Source organism: Sturnira hondurensis, unplaced genomic scaffold (assembly GCF_014824575.4).
Source record: "Sturnira hondurensis isolate 20B ecotype Veracruz unplaced genomic scaffold, ASM1482457v3 Scaffold0020119, whole genome shotgun sequence".
NCBI classification, from domain to species: Eukaryota; Metazoa; Chordata; class Mammalia; order Chiroptera; family Phyllostomidae; genus Sturnira; species Sturnira hondurensis.
In genome coordinates, this window is record NW_028092750.1 from 5,928,648 (window position 1) to 5,949,766 (window position 21,119).

Sequence of the window (21,119 nt, forward strand, 5' to 3'; positions counted from 1 at the left end):
GCCTAGTTTACGGTTGGTGGACCAGTAATGCACTATTTTTAAAATATATTTTATTGATTATGCTATTACAGTTGTCCCATTCCCCTCTTTATTCCCCTCTGTCCTGCACACCCCTCCTACTTGCATTCCCCCCGTTTAGTTCATGTCCATGGGTCATACATATAAGTTCTTTGGCTTCCCCATTTCCTATACTATTCTTAACACCCCCTGTCTGTTTTCTACCTACCATCTTTGCTACTTATTCTCTGTACCTTCTCCCCCCTTCTCCTCCTCCCACTCCCCTGTTGCTAACCCTCCATGTGATCTCCATTTCTGTGATTCTGTTCCTGTTCTAGTTGTTTGCTTAGTTTGTTTTTGTTTTTAGGTTCAGTTGTTAATAACTGTGAGTTTGTTGTCATTTTACTGTTTGTATTTTTATCTTTTTCTTAGAAAAGCTCCTTTAACATTTCATATAATAAAGGCTTGGTGATGATGAACTCCTTGAATTTGATCTTATCTAAGAAGCACTTTATCTGCCCTTCCATTCTAAATGAAAGCTTTGCTGGATAGAGCAATCTTGGGTATAGGTCCTTGCCTTTGGTGACTTTGAATACTTCTTCCCTGGGTTGTGCAGTCTGTCTCACTCTCCAGTTGTTCCTCCCGGTTTATCTGCACTTGAAGGTGGGACCACTTGCTCCACCAGCTGCCTCGCCGGGTCCACCAGCCACTGCCTTGCCGCAAGTCCTTGCCACCCCACTGCCCATCTCCACCCCTCCTTCCAGTCTGGCTGAATGTTTCTTTTTTAACTTCTTGGTTGTCGGACTTCCATACAGTGCGATTTTCTGTCACTTCTGGTTGTTTTTTGTTTTTAAATTGTTGTGTTGTATGGGGAGGCACAGTGTGTCTACCTACGCCTCCATCTTGGCCAGAAGTCCCCCACATCATTATTAACTAAGGTCCATAGTTCACATTCAGGTTCACTCTTGGTTTTGTACGTTCTGTGGATTTGGACAAATGTACAATGTCACAGACCTAATGTTCAGTACCACACACAGTGCCCCCACTGTCCTACCAATCCCCCATGCTCCACCTGTTCATCCATTCCTCCCCCTCCGCCCCTGGCACCTGCTGACCTTGTGACTGTCTCCATAGTTTTGCCTTTTCCAGGATGTCATGGAGTTGGAATCGGACAGTCGGTGCCTTTTACAGCCTGGCTCCTTTCGCTTAGCGATATGCATTTCATGTTCCTCCACGTCACATCATGACTTGCTAGCTCATTTCTGTAAGTTCCATTGTAGGGATGCACTAGCTTGTTTATCCCTGCTTGTGTTTAAAAATGGAAAAGTAAAGAGACCCGTGCAGCAGTTCTCGGCTGCCTTCTGTCCTTGCCCCACATCCCAGCCACTCACATGGGGCTCAGAATTTCCCTCTGGCTGCTGCACACAGAGCAAGCCATGGGGCAGGGCGGGCCTGGGAGATCAGAGCCAGGGGGTGGCCTGAAGCCAAGGATGGATGACAGTGACAGACCGAGGTAGGGCTGTGGAGGGTCCAGTGGGGACCAGGAGGTGCCCACCCAGACTGGGGCTTCCTGGGAGGCTTCCTCTGAGGGAGAGAGCCCTGGGCTGAGCACGCGGAGACAAGTGGGACACACTTTGGTCACGTGCTCTCAGCAGCCCTGCTGGGGCAGCCTGGACTCGGCTGTCTGACAGAGGAGGAGGTGAAGCCTCAGGGCCATTCAGGGAGCTTGCACAGTCCCTCATGGGGCGCATGGCAGGGAACCCGGTTCTGCAATCCCCAACCCCTCCTGGCCCTGTTTCAGGCTCACAGCCTTTGTCCTGACGTCCTTTGCCCAGGCGTGAAGCTTCATCTCCATCAACCTGCGGAGCTGGCAGCTGCCAAGGGCTGGATCGTTCCCCAGCATCAGGCAGACGGCTCCTTCCCAGCCATAGGCAGGGTTCTGAATAAGGACATCCAGGTGGGCGGCCTCTCGGGCCTCCTTTCAGTGTCTTAGCCCCGCCCTGCCTGCTCCTGGTGCAGCCTGGGGCCCGTGCAGTGGAGACTGTCCCCTCTGGCTCGAGGTGAAGCCCGAGGACCCTTCTGCAGAGTGGGATCCATGGCACAGTCCCACTGACGGCCTATGTCGTGGCTGCACTTCTGGAAACGGATGTGGCCTCAGAGGTGAGCACGGGGGAGCTGGGGCTGGAGGAAGGAGCCAGGGGCTTCCCTTGCAGGCCTATGTGGGCGTGGGGTCTGCTGCGCCATCCCTGGCACGTGCACGGGGGGGGGGGGGGGGGGGGTGCACGGCACATTTCCACCGCACACCTTCGCAGCAGTGCCTGGTCTGGAGATGGGAAGCTTCCGGAGAGCCTGCACTCCGTGACCTTCACGGCATTAGCGGGCAGAGTCGCCTTAGCCCTTTGGCTCCACTGGTGCCCACAGGACACCAGTGCTCTGCTCTTGTGCCGGATTAGTTCCCGCTTCTCATCGCTCATTTTTCCACGGCACTGTTATTATCGGGCAGTTTCCCTGGACCTAGCCCACCCCCCGGTCGATGGGCTGGGTCTCTGCCCTCTGGCAGCACACACTGGGGTGGGGGCGAGTGTGCTCAGGATTGGTGGACTTTCTGGAAGGAGCAACACTTGATTTGAGGCCTTGAGGATGAGAAAAGCCTGAACAGTGGGTCTTACAAGCCAGCTTGGTGACCAATTGGTAAATTGGGAGTGGAATTGGTAAATTGGGCCTGGCCACCGCCTGTTTTCCCGGAGCGCCTCTGGGCTGCTCTGCTGTGCTCCAGCTTCACTTGGAAAAAGCGGGCACCAACGTGAAAGACAGGGGATGGGGTTTTGAAAACCCGGGCTACAGGCCACGGGAGCCCCAGGAGGATGCAGAGCAGAACGAGGGGCTGTGAGCCGTCCAGGGCTCCCCTCTGGCACCGGGGGCCTGTAGGTGGGACAAGGGCAGAGTGGCCTCCCAGGGCCCCACTTCCCTCCACTTGGCAGGAGGAGAGGGGTGCTACGCCAGAGCGCGCACTTCCTGGAGTCCAGCGCAGCCTTGGCCTCTGACCCCCACGTCAGCGCCCCAGCGCCCCGACTGCCTGTGCGCTGGCCCTGCTCCGCAGCCCCACAACCCCCATGGCCCTGAGGAAGCTCCACAGCCTGGCCATCGTGCAGAGTAGGTGTCCCCGTTTGCTACCCCAGAGGCCACCATGGGGGGGGTGGGCAGGGCTCAGGAAACAGTCCATGAATACATGTGTGGTGTAAGGAGGCATCTTTTGCTCATTTATTTTATTACATTGCTCATTCATTAGCGCATCTCCTGGTGGCTTCATTTGGAGATGTGGTTTAGCCTGAGCAGCACTTTCTTCCCCTTTAAATAGGGGACCCTGGCCCCCCCACCAAGGATCCCCAGCCCAGGGTCACTCAGGCTTCCTTAAACTGCTCCTGGCAGGGTGCTGGGAGGCAGGGGAGGACGGCTGCTGGTCCTCACCCCGCCACTGGGCGAGCTTCAGGAAGCCTGTCTGTCTCCAGGGTGCCTGTCTCCCCAACCACAGAATGACTGCCCACTGTGCTCAGGGAGCCTCACCTGAGGCTGAGGTGCGACTTCTCTCAGTGCCCCCAAACGGAGTCCCCACCCCCTCCCCGCTCAAGTCCCACTTTCCTCCGTAGTCCCAGCGGCTGCGCTGGGGCTGAGCTTCCGTTCTGTCTTTTCTGCTGAGGACATGGCCTGAGAAGTTGTTTTCACTGCTTAAGAAAAAAAGTTAGGAAGCAAAACTCTGAAACCAACCAACTGGATGATGGTGTCTGTTTGGGACTAAATGCTCAGGATGGGGAATAGGGAGGCTGGTCTCTCTGGGTTTGGGGGCCTTTAACAGCTCACATGAGCCCTTACAAGTGAGCAGAGATTTCAAGGGTGCTGAGTGGGGAAACCTGGGGACAGATCAGGGCTTAGCCAGGTGGGAAGCCATCTATGAGTGTTGTCTGCCAGGGGCACAGGAGAGGCTGGGCTGTCATCTCAATGCAGATCTGAGACGTCCCAAGGCCCTTCCTGTCTCAGCCATCCCACCTGGCACCCTCCTCTCACTGGGGCCCAGTCTTGGGGGCTCTTCTTGAGGCCACGTGCCGTGCCGTGGGATGCCAGGCTGAACATGGGGTGTGGCCCCTCACCTGTCACGGCCTTGCAGATGGCGTCACTCACTGGAGCCTGGCAGGTCCCCAGGACAGGAATAAGGACACCTCCCCGAGCTGCAGTGGCAGGGCCCCACAGGCAGGTACTGCCTGTCTTGGGCGCTGGGTTTGGGTCCTGGTATCCAAAGGGCCGCAGCCGCACCTTCCATTGAGTGGTCTCAGCGCGGGTGGAAATGACGGCCTATGCCCTGCTGACCTACACCCTCCTGGGCGATGTGGCCACTGCCCTGCCTGTGGTGAAGTGGCTGTCCCAGAAGCAGGAGGCACTCGGGGGCTTTTCCTCCACTCAGGCGAGCTGGGCAGGGCCAGCGGGAGGGGCTCAGGAAGAGGCAGCGTGACTGCTGTCCAGGCTTAGGGTCCAGAGATGGCCAGGAAGCTCCAAGTTCCAGGAAGGCTCCTTGCCTGTAGCCTCTGAGGACATGGAGTCCAAGGGGAGGCCCAAGGGGCTAATGTACTTGGCTCTGGGACCAGCGGTGCAGCTTCTGCCTCCGTGGAGATGCTGACCTGCTCCTGGAGCTCTGGTCCCATGGGTGCCTGCACCAGATCTGCTCTCTGGCCCCTGTATGTGGGTTTGTGGCCTCCAGAGGGGGTTCACGTTGCCCCCAATTGGGGCCAGACCTCCTGGGACGAGGGACTGCTGGCTGACCCAGTCCAGGCAATGAAGGTAGCCTCCCCTTCTGTCCCCGGGACACATGCGTGGCTCTGCAGGCCTTGGCAGAATATGCCATCTTGTCCTAGGCTGGCAGCATCAACCTGACTGTCTCACTGGCCTCCACCAGCCTGGACTATCAGGAGACCTTTGGCTGCATGGTGCCAACCAGAAGCTTCTGCAGACTGCAGTGCTGAGTGTTTCCAGGGCCGGGGATCAGGGGCCGCCACTCGCCTACCCATGTGTGTCTACGAGGGGATCATGGCATCTTCTCCCCCCGCATCCCCAGCCTCCCCTTGGGGCTGTTTGTGAGTGCCAAGGGTGAAGGCTGCTGCCTGACGCAGGTGAGGTTGCAGGGAGAGCGGGCGCTCACGGTGGCAACTGGAACCATGGGATCCAGGACCCGGGACCCGGGAGGGGTGGGAAAGGGAGGGCAGGCTCTGACCTTGGCATGCAGGGTGAACAGTTGTGCGTGAGAGACCCCGGGACAGACGGTAAGCACCTCATAGGCAGCCCGCCCTGCTCATGGCAGGGTCCAGTGGAGGGGACCACGTGTCCTCTTGGGTGTGGGGTCCCTCCACGAAGATCCATTTGACTGTCTTCAGCCTGGCCCTGCCTGTAGTCCCTCTGTCACTGGGTCCTGAGGTTTACTGAGCTCTAGGCTGGGGTGGGACGGCCCCATGGGCTCCAGCAGCAAGCGGTTGAGCGTCCAGGGTGTCTCCGGGCAAGTCCACCTGGAGACTTTGCGGCCTCAGCCCTCCCATCTCTAACGTGGGAGCCCAGACAGCACAGGGGGTAGGAGACAGAGTCCTGGAGGTGGGCAGACCTGGGCAGACACAGGTAAAAATGGGGTGGTTGCCACAGTCCAGCCACAGCAGGGTCCAGGGGCCCCTCGAGGTGAGGATAGGCGTCGGCGCTGGGTAACAGGCATCTATACAGCTCAAAGGCAGGTGAAGCACTGTTCCGTTTATTGCAAGTACAAGCAGGTTTTTATATTTTCATTTCTAATAGTGATTTATCATTTACAGGTGCAAGCATGATCAGTTAAGCAGAAAAAAATTAATACAAAGCTAATTAGGAAAAGTACAAAAGTTCCCATAATTTTTAATTATGTTGAACAAAAATTGTTTTGACCAAGAGAACCATTAATCAGACAACTTAAAATAGCTCTATGTACAAAGTTCAAATGTCTTATTATTTATCAAAGTTCTTAGAGTTAGTTATGGGGCAAAACGATACGCTAGACTGAGCAGAGGTTAGGAACTCATTATAAGTCTTTGTGATATCTATTTTAGCTACCTATCTTTCTGTCCAAAATATCTCTCTGTGTACTAAGAACTCTATCTTCTTAGTAATTATTTTTTACATGCTTAATAGCTAACTAGTTTCTCTATTTTTCTGCCTGTCTAATTCTAATAGATATATAGCCCTATTCAAGGTAAAGGAGGGGCTGTTATTCTAACAACTTTAGACATTCAGGGGCTATTTTCTCAGAGGGGATTTGCCTCGGGACTTACTTAAGGGGGCTGCTTTGGATATTCTAGGCCCCCTACTAGCTAATATTATTTTATCCTACAATTGCTTAATCAGGTCAGGGAAGGAGGTGTTATTTTTGGGAAAGGCTAAGGTGATATTGTTCTCAGCCTGACTTAGTTGCTGTTCAGCTCTGAGAATGGTCAGCATTTCTAGGAGATTCCAAATTATCAGAAAGGTAAAGGTTAGAACAACAAGAGACAGCAAGGTTAAGATCAACACCACATATCCATTCATGCCACGTCCGCCAGGCCGGAACACGCTTCTTTGAAGTCGTCCTCCCCATGCTTGGACTTTGTCAAACAGCATGGTTGGTGGAGCTGGACGTGGCAGTGGTGGTCCATCTAAACAGCATTCGTCCTCTCAAGCCTAAATGGAATGTGGCTGATGTCACTGTGATCGTCATTCTGGCCTCCCCCACAATCCCCAGGGCACCTAAGACTCTGTCCTCCCACAACCCCAGGGTGACGTCACTTACCATGTGTCAGACCCGGTGGCCAAGCGTCCTTTCAGCTCCTGTGACTCTCCTGGAGCCTGAGGCCGAGCAGCCCCGGCACCCAGCGTCCTCAGCTGATGACGGTGACCCAGCAGCTGACCAGCATCACCAGGAGTACCAGGTGACACTGGGGGTGTGCACCAGGTAAGGCCATCTGCCCTGTGCTCAGGGACGGCGTTTTGAGTCAGTCCCAGCCCACCGACAGTGACGGTGTGGGCTGCAAACACCGGGACGCTCACCGGGCCCCCACCCCTTGCTGCCCGCCACGGAGACATCTCCTCCCACGGCTCCTGTGGCTCTTTCTGTGATTGTAGGATGCACCCCAGCCACTGGCTCAGGGAACAAGGCACAGGTGCACGGCTCACAGGCCCTGAAGGGTGCGCGGCACACCGGGGCCCCACACGAGGCTGCGGGTAAAGGGAGAACATGGACCTGGGGCTCTGGCTTTGTCGGCGCCCCAGGGCGGGGTGTCTAGGGTTCTGCGGCTCACTCTTTATTAATGACTTTAAAATACAAGAGTGGGAATTAGGGTGCAGGAAGGGAGAATTGGGGTCACTCAAGCAGTCAGCTCCCTAGGTCACCCAGGGCTTTCTGAAAGGGGACGTTTGGGAGGGGGCAGCATGGCCCCCATGCAGTCGTTTTTCCAGTAACCGTCACACAGCTGGCCAAGGGTTACTCCGGTGATGACTTTGAAACAGGTGCCTCCACAAGCAAAAGCTGAATGTCGGCCTCATCACAGGCCAAGTCCTTAATGTTAGGCGCTTGTGCCACAGGTGGTTGTGGAAATGAGTGAAGGAAACGACTGTTTCTGAATGGCTGCTGCAGACCCCAGCGGCAGGCCACCGGTGGGGACGTCTGCTTGCGGCCCCCGCACGATGCACCAGCTCCCGCCTCTAGGTTTCCCAAGGGGGACCTCAGGACTGGGCCACAGTGAGTCCTCAGAGGGGCACATGCTGCTGCCCATGAGGATGCTCATTGCCATAACAATAACTTGGGAACCCAAAGGTGGGTGGTTGCCATGGCAACCAAAGCCTTTCCAAGCACCTGCCCTGACCGTGACCCTCAGCCTGCAGGTATTTGCAAGAACCCCTGTGTGCCCCCTCAGGCCTCACCCCCCAGGAAGCCTCCCCTGTCCACCCCAGGGTTTGTGGCCACCCCATCCCCTCGAGCCCACAGGCTCCTCTCCCGTTGCCGGCCCAGCCCAGGGAGGGCTTGGCTTGTAGCAAGCCCCACGGGCCAATTACCAGCCCGCATGTCAAAGAAGGAGAAGCTGAGGTCTGGCACTGGGGAGTGACTAGGTTTCCCTGGTCACCTGGCCTTCCACGCTGAGGGTAGAATGTGGGGTTCAGCACAAACGCAGCCCTGAGTCCATAGACCTGGGTCAGGCCCAGAACCCTCAGCAAGGCTCTCTCCTCCGGGCCTCAGAGCCTCAGCCGTGAAAGGGCTGACCAATGACCTTGCCAACCCACGTGTGTGCATGGGGCCTGCCAGTGAGGCCGCAGGTGGGACGTCAGTCCTGCATGTGGTGGGGGGCAGAGGGGGCTGTGAATCCCACTGTGGGGCTTGAGCTTCAGGCCTGTTCCCCTCTTGTCGGAAGGTGGCTACACGCAGGGTCCTCCCACATGGCTGTCCTGGAGGTGCCCTTGCCGTCGAGCTTCCAGGCAGACACGGAGAGCCTGGAGCGGTGTGGCGCGGGCAGGCTGAGGCCAGGTGGGGGCTCTGGCTGGCGGGCCTGCCCAGATCGCAAATTCCCAGCACTTCATAAAATGGGGTGGTTGTTTTGGGGGTTATTGTTTTCCTTTCTGGGCAAAGTTGGTGCTTTTGGGCTGGCCACCTGCTGAGGTGCTGGTGGGGAGGGGTGGGGGCTCCTCCATCAGGTGAGTCTCCCATTGGACCACCTGGGCATTATCCACGCAGTGGAGGGCTTCACAGACTTGCTTTAAGAGAGACCAGCTTCATGGCCCCTTTTGTGGGGGAGGGGGAGGTACACAACATGGGGAGCTGTGCTCACAGACGTCTGCAGTGTGTGTGGGGTGTGACCAGGGGACTGGGAAGTGCACCAGGGGAACATAGAGTCCAGCACAGAGGCTCTGGGGTTTTGAAAAGAGGTCCCAGGTGGTGGTGGGGGGGTGATGGTCGTATGCTGTAGGTGGGGCAGGAGCTGGTGACAGGGCTGACCCTGGCCCCTGGGGGCCACAAGGAGGCTGACCCGGGGCTGGGGCAGGATTGGAGGAGGCTGCAGGAAGGGAGAGGAGGTGGAAGCCAGAGACGGGGTCAGCCTTAGGTGCTCTCTCCCAGGCTGGGGGTCAGCAGGGCCTGGGGAGCAGTAATTGTCATCCCCTGGCCCTGGCCCATAATGATTTGATGACCGTGGGCAAAGCTCCCCCTTCCCCTGCTACCCAGCCTCTGGGGCCTTGGCTTCCCCAGGCCTGCCTCCCACTGACCATTATGGGCCCCAAAGACATGGGGGAGGAAGCAAGCATTGCAGACAGAGGGACCGGGGAGCCCTGACCTCTGGCTTCCTCACCAGCTGCTCCTGGACCTATGCGTGGCCCTGAAGAGGCACAAGGTGGCTCGACACAGAGTTCTCTTCTACTTTGACAAGGTACTGCCAGCACCCACACTGGGAAGGCTCAGCGGCCATGGCCCTGTGGGGCTCCTCCAAGCATCTCATACCATGAAAAGGAAACTGGGAGAGTAGATTCAGGCATAGCGGGTGGGGCTGATGGTGGTGCGCCCCAGCCAGCTGGTTTTGGTGGGAAAAGCTGGGAGGCAGGTAGGATGTAGGATTCAGGCATAAAAAGGAGTGGAGCATGGACACACTACAAGGCGGATGAAGCTCAAACAGGAGCTGAGAGCCCTGGCCAGGTAGCTGAGCTGGTCAGAGTGTATTCAACATGCCCAGGTTTCAGGCTCCACCCTGCTCAGGGCACACACAAGAAGCACACAATGAAAGCGTAAATAAGTGGGACAACAGATCCATATTTCTCGCCCCCCCCATCTAAAATCAATCATTTAATTTTTAAAAATTAAAAAAGTGCTGAAAGAGGCCAGACACAAAGACCACTTGTGGGGCCGGGGCAGGGAGTGACTGCTCACGGGACCAAGCTCAGTAGGTGAGGAGATGTTCTGGACCAGACGCAGGTGGTGGTTACTCAGCAATACCAATGCTCTGAATGTCAGGCCCAGTGAGGGAGGGCCTGCTGTAGGACCCCGGGAGCTGAAGGCCAGCAAGACTTATTTCCAGGTGGGATGAAAAGACCCAGGGGACTGAAATGGGACCAGGTTTCTGTTTCACCCTCCTGGGTACCCCGAAATCAGGCCGTCTGGGTCCACACTTTGGGGTGGGGCAGAGCCCAGAGGCCAGATCTCCAGCCCTGGGCCTAGAGGACCCAGTGGACCTGAGCCACCTGCTTCCCCCCAGATCTCCAGCTGATGTCTGACTCGCGAGTTCAGGAGCTCCGAGAGCTGCCTTTTCCTGTGTAGGACTACTAGGAGCCGGGCCGGGGCCTCAGTCCCGGACCTCGGCTGGGCCCCTCTCCCTGCCACCCCATCACATTGTCACCAGTTCTCCTCTCCCTCAGCCTTTGAGGCCACCCGCTTCTACAATGTTGCGCAGCCTGCTTGCCCGAAGAGAGCTGTGTGTGAGGCCTACCTGCAGCGAGGTGAAGCCCTCCGCAGCCCGGGCCGGGTGAGCGCGCCAGGCCACTGCCCACTCCCCTGCGGGCGTCGGGGAGGACCCTCAGCTGGAGCTGAGGTCAGATGGGAGAAGGGGGCTGGCCTGGCAGAGGAGAGATCCACGTGGTAAGGCTGGAGGACCCGGTGTGGCTCGGGGTGCGAGTTTTGTGCGGAGGGCCGGGCTGAGCGGGGCCGGCCGGCCCTGTAGGAGACGGAGGCTCGGTGGAGAGCCCGTGGCTCCCTCCATCCACAGTCCTGACGTGGGGACCGCGGGCCCTTCCCCTGAGCGGGGACAGTAGCCACAATGANGCTTGCTTGCCTGCTCTTATAAAAACCCAACAGTCTGTAAGCCAGGCGCGACTTCCATTTGGCGGCTCTGCGTAGCCGCGGGACTGCGGTCTCATTTGGGAAGTTCGCCCCTGCGCAGGTTAAAACTTGGCCAATAAATATACCATCAAGTTGCTCTCAGTTTCTGTGGACTCCTTTCACTCGCAATTTGCATATAACAGCTCCCTCCATCCACAGTCCTGACGTGGGGACCGCGGGCCCTTCCCCTGAGCGGGGACAGTGGCCACAATGAAGGACTTGGCGGGACCGAGAGGCTCCCTGACCCTTTATTTCTCAAACTTCTTCGAAGGAGTTTAGATTGCTTTTAAACTTTAAAAAATTGAAATTTGCTGTGGTGAGTACTTGAAAGAAATTGCACTAGGTCTGGGCTCGTCCTCCCAACTTCAGCAGCACCGCAATCCCCACCCATGGGGAGCTGTGTGCGAGCCAGGCCGGCCGGTGGGACGCGAAGGCGCGGTGGGAGGGGGTTCCCTGGGCTCTGCCGACTTAGTTTCATGCCCCAGGCTGGTCCCCAGGCGAGAGGGGCCCCGCGGCTGACCCGCAGGAGGGGGCGACAATCGCGCGCTGTGGCTGCGCCCAAGGTTGCAGCACCCGCCGGGCCCTGTGTGCGGCCCCGGCGTAGTCCTCCCCAGCGCTTGCCGCCTGCAGGAGTCCGCTTGCCGCGGGGGTGTGAGGCTGGAGCCCGCACCCCCCTGCGCCGTTGCTCCCTTGGTGAGACCCACAGGTGCCGGCCTCCGCTTCTGGGATCTCACCTTGCCCTGGAGTTCCGCACCCCAACTTCTCCATCACCTCCCTCACCTCCTCCCCTTCACCTCCTCCACCCTGTCTTCATCGCCCTGTTAGTCTCTGCCCTCCCCTCGCCTCCCCTTCCCTTCTGGTCACTGCGCAGCTGGGCAGCCCCTGCTGCCCCGCCCCTTGGCGGGGCCTCTCTTCCCCAGCCCCTGGTCCCTGCCTGTCTGTGCCCACCCCCCTCCCCCAGCCTCCGCTGGTCTCCCCTCCCACTTCTGTTTCCTTCTCTCCATTTCACCCCTCCTGGCTCTGAACCTCGTTTCCCGCCCCTCCCCCACCACGTGAGTCTGTGTCTCTCCCTCTCCTGGTGAGGCAGCTCACTCTGTCTCCCCACTCCTCACAGCTCTCCTTGTTATTTGCGGCCCCTTCCTCTCTCCCCCGTCTCCATCTGTTCCCGTCAGCCCCCATGGCCGTTTCTTAGTTCCAGCGTCTCTTTGCACCTTCTTCTCAATCTTGCTAAGTCTCCCCGCCCCATCAAGTCCTCCACCTCCAGCACCCTTGACCTTCGAAGTCTCCCTTCTTTCCAGAGCAGCCAAGACCAGCCTCTGCTTATAACTTCAACTATGACCCGGTCCCCCTGTACTCTGGGCACCTGGCAGTCACCCACTGAGGCCATGGACTTGGAGGGGGAGGCAGAAGACAGGTGAGGGCTGGGTCTGCCCCTCCACTAGCCGGGGACCCAGGCTGGGAGTGGGGGTGACAGTGGAGGGGTCAGCCTTGGGGGGTGGTTTCCAGGACAAGGTGGGGGGTCGCATCTCCCCAGCCACACCATGCGGCACCCATCAGGCAGCAGCCTGTGTGTGCAGGGTGCGGCTGAGAGACCCCCTCGAGGACTAGGCCCCAGATGGGCCTGCCCCTGAGACGAACTGGGCTCAGGGCCCCTGTTCAAGAGAATTTTCCTGACGCACCGAAGACCGGTTCTGTTCAAGGGGGTGGGTGTCGAGGGAGGAGCCTCGCAGCAGGGAGGGGGAGAGACATTGGCCCTGACTGAATACAAGCAGTGGGGATTTGTAGCCCGGGAGCTGGGCGGGGAGGTCGGTGAATGGAGAATGACTCAGCGGAAGCTACTGGTGAGCGGGAACGGGGTGGTCACTGGCTAAACCGACCTAACAGGATTCTTGCTGAGGGCAGGCTGGGAGGTCAGTCATTATCCCAGGGGTGTGGGGCAGGGGAGGATGGATGGGGGACAGGGGTGGGCCCTGATTAGGTATGAGGGTGATCAGACATGGAGGGTGGGAACTCTGGCTAAACCGACTCAGGATTCTTGCTACAATTGACGGTAGCGAGAGGAACACGGCAGTCCAAAGCTGGAGACCTAGTTGAAAAAGAGCCCAGAGGAGCCTGCGTGGAGCTGGGTCAGGGAGAGGACCTTTGTCACCCCAGTGGGGGTGGTCAGACCACAGGAGAGCCCTTCGGGGTGAGGTTGGGAGGGGACTTCCGAGCGGGCTTCCCAGAGGGGCCAAGCCTTATTTTAATCCTCACCCGAGGATATTTCAGAGAGTTGAGAGAGAGAGAGAGGAACATTGATCAGTTGCCGGATGTACTCCCTGACCGGGGTCAAACCTGCAACCTTGGCATGTTCCCTGACCAGGAATCGAACCCATAGCCTTTTGGTGTACGGGGAAGATACTCCAGCCATCTGAGCCACCTGGCCAGGGCAAGGAGGCCAATCTTTTGGGAGTACGTTACAGCAAACTCCAGAGGTCACTGCAGCAGGGTGAGTTACCAGCTCAGCCACTTGCCCGGCCCAGGGCTGGCTGCGCTGCCCGGCCTCAGGCTGTGTCCTCTGAATGCCGACTCCCCGGAGGAGGCTCTTAGCCACCCTGTCCCAGTGGCAAAGGCCGGTTCTAACACCTGCTCAGCAAACCCAGCAAGAATGCTTCTCCATCAGTACCCACCAAAGCCCCAGAGCTTCAGGGGTGCCTCATCTGGTACCAGGCAGTGGGTTTAGCCCGTGAGCATTTAATATAATTATTGATAAGGCTCCTGTTAGAATATTTTTGCTTTGTTCCATCTGTTCCTCCCTTCATGCTCTCTTTTGGATTAATTGAATATTTTTTCAGAATTTCATTTTGATTTAGCTAGTTTCCTTTTGCCTTATTTTTGTTTTAGAGGCGGTGCTGGGGATGACAAGAGTTCTCCGTAAACTCTCCCATCTGTCCGGGGCGAGTGCGGTGCTGCAACGTGTGGCCGTCGAAGCCCAGTGTCTCCGTGTTTCCCCCTCACACGCACTTTGTGCTACAGTCCCCACAGGCACAGCTGCACGCTCCCAGGCACTGCCTCCCCCTCTGTACCTGCTAGCTCTTCTCAGGGCCTTCTGAGGGGGTCTGCTTTTGTTTTTGTTTGGGGGATTGTTAAACTTTTAAATCTGAGGTCATCATAGGTTCACACAGGGTTGTAAAAAATAACACAGCCCAGGCTGGGGTGGCTCAGTGGATTGACTGGCGGCCTGCCAACCGAGGGGTCACTGGGTCAGTTCCCGGTCAGGGGTGTGCCTGGCTTGTGGACCAGGTCCCGGTTGGGGGCTCTTGAGGGGCAACTGATGGATGTTTCTCTCCTCTCTCTACCGCTCCTTCCCTCTCTCCAAAAATCAACCAATCAGTCGATCTTTTCTTAGAAAAAGAAATAACACAAAGACCTCAGTTCCCTCCCCGCTCGACACCTTGCAGGATTAGAACACAGTGTGATACCAGGAAGCTGACATGCGAACAGCCCGCCCATCTCATTCCTCTGTCGCTGCGCTCTCGTGCGCTCACCTGTGCCTGGGTCTGCAGGTTCTCCTCCTGTGCAGATTTGGGTGACCACGACCCCAGTCAAGACACAGGACAGCTCCTCAGCCCCCAGACCCTCACCTGCGCCAGCACTATTCCAGGGAGTCCTCACGTCCTCCGCCTAGTCTGGCCCCAGAGGGGCCTGGACGTTTAGTCTTGGGCCGATGCACCTGAACCTTACTGCTGTCGAAGCCGAACCCCTGAACCCCTGAACCCCTGGACCCCGCACCCCACCTGGAGGACCACCCCTCTGCTGCCCGCAGTGGGTGCCCACAGCAGCCACATGCTCGGCACTGCCTTCTGCCAGGACCTTCCAGCTGTGCTCTGATTCCTTCCTTTTGTAGTCCTCAAATCCACCTGTCTCCCCACCTCCCACCCCTAGTAGGTGTTTATTTCAGAAACCCCTCCAGGGCCTGAAGTGGTGCCCGGCCCATTTCCCATGCCCTGGCCCTGCAGTCTGTGAGGGGCAGGTCACTGGCCTAGTCCCCGTTTTTCAATCCCTGGAGGCCACTGGCATAATAAAAGCTTGTTTCCACAGAGTCACTGGCAGGCTTTGGCCTTTGGGGAGCCATTCCCATCGGGCACCTGGCCCTGTGTTCCTTCCTCGATGGCCCAACCTTCTAGGGCAGGGTGGGGTGGAGGGGGCTGCACGCCTACACCCCAAGATGATCAGATTCCTGGGCATTTGTATAAAATTGCACCCCTACAGAGGAGTCCCAGCACCCCCACTCAGAACTTCCCCAGTTGGTGGCGTCTTGGTGCATCAGCACACCAGGCCACTGCCATGGGAGTACTTCCCTGATCTTACACTTCCCCAGGGGTGTGTGTGTATGTGTGCATGTCCCAGGGCTGCCCCAGCTCATTTTCCCCGGACCAGGGATGCAGGCCCAGTGTGGAGTTCAGGGAATGACCCCGTGCCCCTCTGCCTTGGGAGGTTCACTGACCCCCACAGTCGATGCCTCGGTGGCTCTTGACAACCAGTGCTGCTCTCAGGTGTGAAGAGGGGGTGTGGCAGCTGCCTTTCCCCACGTGGTGTCCTCCTCCTGCCCAGTTCAGAGCAGGTGGTAAAGAGCTGGGGGTGGAGGGCAGGAACCGCTAACCAGGCCCCTACTGCCTGGGCCACGGTGGGAGGGGGCGGGGGCGGGGAGAGGGCCTGAGCCTTTGGGTGGGTTCTCCTGTGGGTCCAGAGCAACATCAGAGGGAGCAAGCTGGGCCTGGAATCTGCATCTAGGCCCCGTCTCGATTTCCTGGGGCTGCTGCAACCAAGCACCACAAGCTGGGTGGTTTAAGACAACAGTGATTTATTGCCTCAGTTCTGGGTCCTTCTGCAGGGCCTGAGGGAGTTTCTCCCAGGCTCCTCTCCTGGCTTCCAGTGGCTGCCAGTGACCTTTGGTGTCTAAGCTGTGGCCATGATCTCTGACTCCATGGTTGCATGGTCTTCCCTGTGTCCTATGTCCTCTGATAATGACATCAGTCATACAAGGTTCAGGACCGAGCCTACCTCAGTAGGACCTCATTTTAACTCATTCCACTGCACAGACCCTGTCTACGAACAAGCTCATAAGAGCTTCCTAGTGGACGTGAATTTGGGGGAGACACTATTCACCCCACTGTGACCCCTGTTCATTGCCACCTGAGGTGCTGTCACACAAGTGAGGAGGACCAGGTGCCGGTCCCCTGGCCGCGCCCCTCCCTGGAGGTTGTGGAGGAGCTCGGCACCCAGCAAAGCAGCGCCTCCCGTACCTTGTCCCTGAATTCGGTGGACACATAGTAGTAGACGAAGGGGTCCACGCAGCTGTTGAGGGTGCTGAGTGCCAGGCTGGGCACATAGGCTGCATACAGGTCCCCCCAGGCCTCCGGTCTTGGGTCTGAGTAGTGCAGCAGCAGCAGCATGTTGCTGGGCGCGAAGAAGACCAGGGCGGAGGCCAGCACCAGCGCAGTCAGCCTCAGCGCGTGGCCGTAGCGGCGGCCCCCGGCGGCCAGTGCGCACAACGTGGCCCCGTAGCAGAGCAGCATGGCCAGCAGGGGTAGGAGGCAGCCGACCACGGCCAGGCAGAGGAAGGCCGGTCGCCAGTAGGAGAGCTGGGCACCCATGGGCAGCACATCGTGGCAGAGTATGTGGTCCGAGTGTGACAGCTGGAAGGTCTGCCGCTGCAGCCCCAGGGGCAGCGCCAGGGTGGCCGCTGCCAGCCAGGCCACAGCGCAAAGCCCAGTGGCCAGGCGCGGGCCTCGCAGGACGAGGGCACGCAGTGGGTGAACCACGGCCAGGTAGCGGTCCAGGCTGATGGCAGCCAGCAGAAGCATGGAGCAATACATGTGGCCATAAAGTGAGGCTGTGTCCAGGCGGCAGGCAGCCTCGCCAAAGGGCCAGTGCTGGCCCAGGAGATGGTAGGCGATGCGGGGTGGGAGGGCCAGGGCCAGCAGCAGGTCAGCGGCTGCCAGGTTCATGAGCAGCACCGTGGACGGCAGCCGGGGCACCCTCGTGGCCAGCACCCACAGGGCCAGGCCGTTGGCAGGCAGCCCCACCCCCAGGGCCAGCCCGTAGAGAACGGGCACCAGCCTGGTGGGCACCCAGCCTAGCAGCAGCGCCCGCGAGCTGTCCCAAAGGTCCAGAGTGTCACTGTTGTTGGCACAGGACCAGCTGGGGAAGCTTCGCAGGACGGATGGGCACATGGTGGCCACCTGGGGCTGGGTCCAAGGTCCCAACGTGCCATCTGAGGGAGGGAAGTGGGTGGAGGTGCTGAGAACCCAGGCGGCATCCCCTGCCCTTCAACCGGTCTCTCCTGCTCGATGGTACCCGCCCCCAGGGGCTGCAGTCCAGGCCCCGGCTCCCAGGAGCCCCCAGGACAGTGGGACAGAGCTAGACATGCAATGGAAACCCCCACCTCATGGGCTTGGGGATGAGCTGGAGGGCCCGTAGTCCCCTCCTGCCCATCCATGGTGCCTTCCCCGCAGTCCCCAGGCAGCGCCTGGAGTCACTCACTGTCTCCTCCCTCCGTGCTCTCGTCCTCGTCGTAGACACTGGGGGTCTGGGTACCACTTTCAGGGCTGAACCCCAGTGCCAGGGGCCACAGCAGCAGGAGCACCCACATGCTATCAGGGCTAGGGGCTGGCTGCTCTGGGCTCTCTGGGCTTCAGCCAACTGGCCTTGGGTTTCCTGTCTGCCGGACCCCCACCGCCAGCTTCCTGAATTCAGGCGAAGGAAGAGACAGGACCCAGTGAGATAAGCCAGCTCCTGCCCCCAGCCAGCCTGTGGGAGGCCCACGGATGACCTGAGGCAGCCTGGTAGCCAGGGCCACTTTTTCTGGCAGAGGTGCCTCGTGAGACCCAAGTAAGGTGGGGGAGGAAGTCTGGGGCAGCAGCCCCTGACCAGCCCAGGAAGCCTCTGTGGGCCAAGTGAGCACTTCCTGCCGGCCAGTCACAGCTCTCACGGCAGCCCAGCCTCTAGGTCACGTCCCCCATCAGGAGCTCGTGGCCCTTCCTGAAGCTACTCCTCACACCCACTTCTTGTCACTGGTGGGCAAGACTAGAGTCCTGCCTTCCAGGTCATAGGTCAGAGCCGGTGAAGGCCCCCCAACCCTCACACATGCACCCAAGCCCCTAAGATCTCGGTGGGGGCCACCCCACCTTCTTGCTCCCTCAGTGGTGCCCCAGTGTGACTCCTTGGAAGGCGCAAAGGGAGGCGCAGAGGGGAAAGGGGCCTTGTGAGTCCGGTTGGAGGTGTGGGCCTCAGCCAGAGCCACTGGCCCTGTGGCCTTGCGAGGACTATGTGAGGGTAGCCTGGTGCTGCCTCCTCTGGGATCTCCTTCTGCTTCTGCCCTGGCCCCACCTCAGCCTGGGGCCCTAGGAATGGCTGAGAGAGACGGTCACAGCCTCAGCTGAGCCTTCGAGGGAGGCCGCCAGGCCAGCCCAGGTCAGGAGGCCACCTGAACCACGTCCCGGGGGCCTCCTTCTTCTGGCCCCTCCACGTTCCTGCATTCCAACGGGGGCCCACTGTGCAGACGAAGGAACTGAGACTCAGAGAGGGGTACGCCTCTCTCCTGCACACAACCCTCCCATTCCCCTCCAGGGCTTAGAGAGGCCTCCAAGTCCTGCCCTGGGGAGCTGTGAACTGGGGGTTCTCGGCCTTGGTCAACCACAGGAAGTGACTGAGCAATGTGGGCAGTCAGTGTGGCCAAAGGCTGGGACGCTGAGGTCCCTGCCCCCCAGCCCCAGCGTGAGGGGGACAGAGGCCTGGCGCAGTTGCACTGGACAGGGGTCTCAGCCAGGAGCTGTCCCCGTTTCTGAGCAGTCTCCACTAAGGACTAATTCGGCCAGGCCCATGCCTCTGGGTAGCGCATGACCGATGATACCCTCAGCACAGGAAAACTGGGATGGGGCCACCCTGCCACCCTGCAGGAAGCCTGTGCAGGAAAAGCTGGTGACTGGTGATGCTGGACCAGGGCAGATAGGTGCCCCCAAGGAGGGCAGTTTGACCCAGGAGTTCTGTGCCTAGGAATTTACGGTGGACACCCCCGCGAAGGAGTGCATCTGCACAGGGGGCGTTACCCACAATGCAGGGCAGGGGGTGCCCATTGGCAGCGCCCCCTCCTTGAAGACAGCACTGGGCCAGGAGATGGAGGGACCCCAGATGGGGCAGGCAGAGGTGCAGGCTGCCATCGGTCCCAACTGGGTGCTAACCTCCCTCCCCTGGGGACCCTGGGGCAGCTGCCTTTGTGGAGAGGGACTTACCTCTACTTTTCCCCACATGCTTCTTTGTACAATACATGTGTTGCTTTCCATAAAAACTTATGTTTAAAAAAAAGCAGGAAGGTCATTTCAAAGTGGAAGGAAATTCTGGCACATGCCACATAGATGGACCTTGAATGAAATAAGCCGGACACGAAAGGACAAATACCGGGTGACCCCACTTACATGCGGTTTCTAGCAGAGTCGGGTCCATAGAGAGAGGAGGTAGGTGGTGGGTGCCGCGGCCTGGGGAGGGGCGTTACTGTCTGGTGGGGGAAGATGGGAAAGTCGTGGGCAGGAATGGTGTGGGGGCTGCGCAACAATGGGAGTGTACTGGGTTGGCCAAAAAGCCCGTGTGGTTTTTTCCGTGAAATAAAAGACACATTTTTCATTTTCATCGATAACTTTATTGATTTGGATATGTCGAGTATGTCAGCTATCTCCCACATGGTAGGATGTTGATTGTTCGTAATTAATGTCTTTATTTGGTCAATATCAACTTCAACTGGCCCACCCGGCCGTGGAGCATCCTCCGGCGAGAAGTCTCCAGCAGGAAACTTTGCAAACTTTTGACACGTTGTTCAATCAGTCACAGCACCTTCCCCATACGCTACACACAGTTACGTTTTCTTGTGTTTCCGTTATGTTTTTACCTTTCTTGAAATACTAAAGCATAATATGCTGAAAATGTTGCTTATTTTCTTCCATCTTCACTATTAAAATGGCTGCACAAAAGTTCAGCCATTTTGGTGGTTTTTTAAATGCACGTAGATATGACAGCCGCCACAACACGCACTCCCACACAGTTGTTCTGAGTGGAGTTCAAGACAACCGAGCGCGGCCAGAACCACCGCACAGAAAAAACAAGTGAACTTTTTGGCCAACCCAATACTCACTGTCACTGAACTGTCTACTTAAAAATGGTTAACGTGGGCCCTGTCTGGATGGTGCACTTGGTTGGAGTGTTGTCCTGTACACCAAATGGCCGTGGGTTCGATTCCGGTTGGGGCACACACCTAGGTTTCTGGGTTCAATCTCAGGTCAGGGCGTCCGTCTATGGGAGGCAACACAGGGTTGTTTCTCACATCAATGTTTCTCTCTCTTTCTGGCTCTAAAACCAATAAAAACATATTCTCAGGTGAATATTAAAATAAAATGGTCAATGTGGTAAATTTTATTTACCAAAATCTAAAACTTCTTAAATGATGAAAAAATGGCCAACAGGCTGGACTCAGGCACTAGCCCGGAGTCCCTCAGCCTCCAGCCTGGCCAGCAGCCTGGGAGGCGGATCCTCCCCCTGCCCGCCCCTTCCCCCTGCAGTGGGAGACGTGGGGTCTGCGAGGCCTTCTACTGCAACACTTCGCGGCGTGGCCATCTCTGCAGGTGCTGTTTTCTTTATGTTGGTACCAGACGGGCATCCTGTGTGCCTTCCCCACCCCTCCCCCTGGGCTGGGCCCTGCCTTGTCAGCAGGGTTGCTACCCCACTGCAGTGACCCCAGAGGCGGCGGTGGTGACCCCATCTTGCCAGGTGCTGGGGTTGGAAGTCTGGCTCTCCCAACCCCAGGTGGCCCTGTACTTCCTCCCCAGGCCCCAAATCTGAGTCCGTGCACCGAGGCCGGAGCGCCCACACCCAGGGAGAGGGCCCGAGAACTGAGGGCTGGGCACAGCGGGGATTCCTGAGGCCTTCGCTCAGGGAGTCCTCCCCCCACACCCAAGTGCCTGCAGGCTCCTACCAGGACGTTCCTACCCCTACCAGCCCCACGCCCACCAGGGGCCTCCTGAGACTAACTCTCCGTGCGTTTGCCTTTCAGAATGACAATCAGCCTTATTCTCAGCCAGGACATCAGGTGCGAAGTCCTGGCTGTACCTCACAAACAGCCAGCAAGACAAACGCTCCTCTAATAACAGTGTTATTTGCCCCCCAAACCCCCAATGCAGCACACAGCCCCTCTCTGCCACACTGG

The 21,119-nt window shown here is 58.2% G+C and overlaps 2 protein-coding genes across 2 annotated transcripts in view; one reads left to right on the forward strand and one right to left on the reverse strand.

Moving 5' to 3' along the window:
• The window catches only part of CPAMD8 (C3 and PZP like alpha-2-macroglobulin domain containing 8), a 46,336-nt gene extending 34,033 nt beyond the window's left edge, over positions 1-12,303 (forward strand). Inside the window, 20 exon segments of the mRNA XM_037028666.1 lie at positions 1,799-1,851; positions 1,854-1,954; positions 2,083-2,157; positions 2,774-2,883; positions 2,979-3,051; positions 3,054-3,150; positions 4,160-4,246; positions 4,317-4,452; positions 4,850-4,962; positions 4,965-5,004; positions 5,093-5,156; positions 6,809-6,861; positions 6,863-6,985; positions 8,439-8,551; positions 10,426-10,453; positions 10,455-10,521; positions 11,358-11,463; positions 11,466-11,578; positions 12,186-12,263; positions 12,265-12,303. Coding sequence (XP_036884561.1) covers positions 1,799-1,851; positions 1,854-1,954; positions 2,083-2,157; positions 2,774-2,883; positions 2,979-3,051; positions 3,054-3,150; positions 4,160-4,246; positions 4,317-4,452; positions 4,850-4,962; positions 4,965-5,004; positions 5,093-5,156; positions 6,809-6,861; positions 6,863-6,985; positions 8,439-8,551; positions 10,426-10,453; positions 10,455-10,521; positions 11,358-11,463; positions 11,466-11,578; positions 12,186-12,263; positions 12,265-12,303 — 1,669 coding nt within the window.
• Positions 12,304-15,728: 3,425 nt separating this feature from the next.
• F2RL3 (F2R like thrombin or trypsin receptor 3) lies at positions 15,729-17,698 on the reverse strand. Its single transcript, XM_037029031.1, has 2 exons — positions 17,411-17,698; positions 15,729-17,141 (listed from the first exon to the last, which is right to left on the reverse strand). Exons 1-2 carry the CDS (start codon positions 17,517-17,519, stop codon positions 16,072-16,074), a joined length of 1,179 nt encoding a protein of 392 aa, XP_036884926.1. The 5' UTR covers positions 17,520-17,698; the 3' UTR covers positions 15,729-16,071.
• Between the last annotated feature and the right edge of the window lie 3,421 nt (positions 17,699-21,119).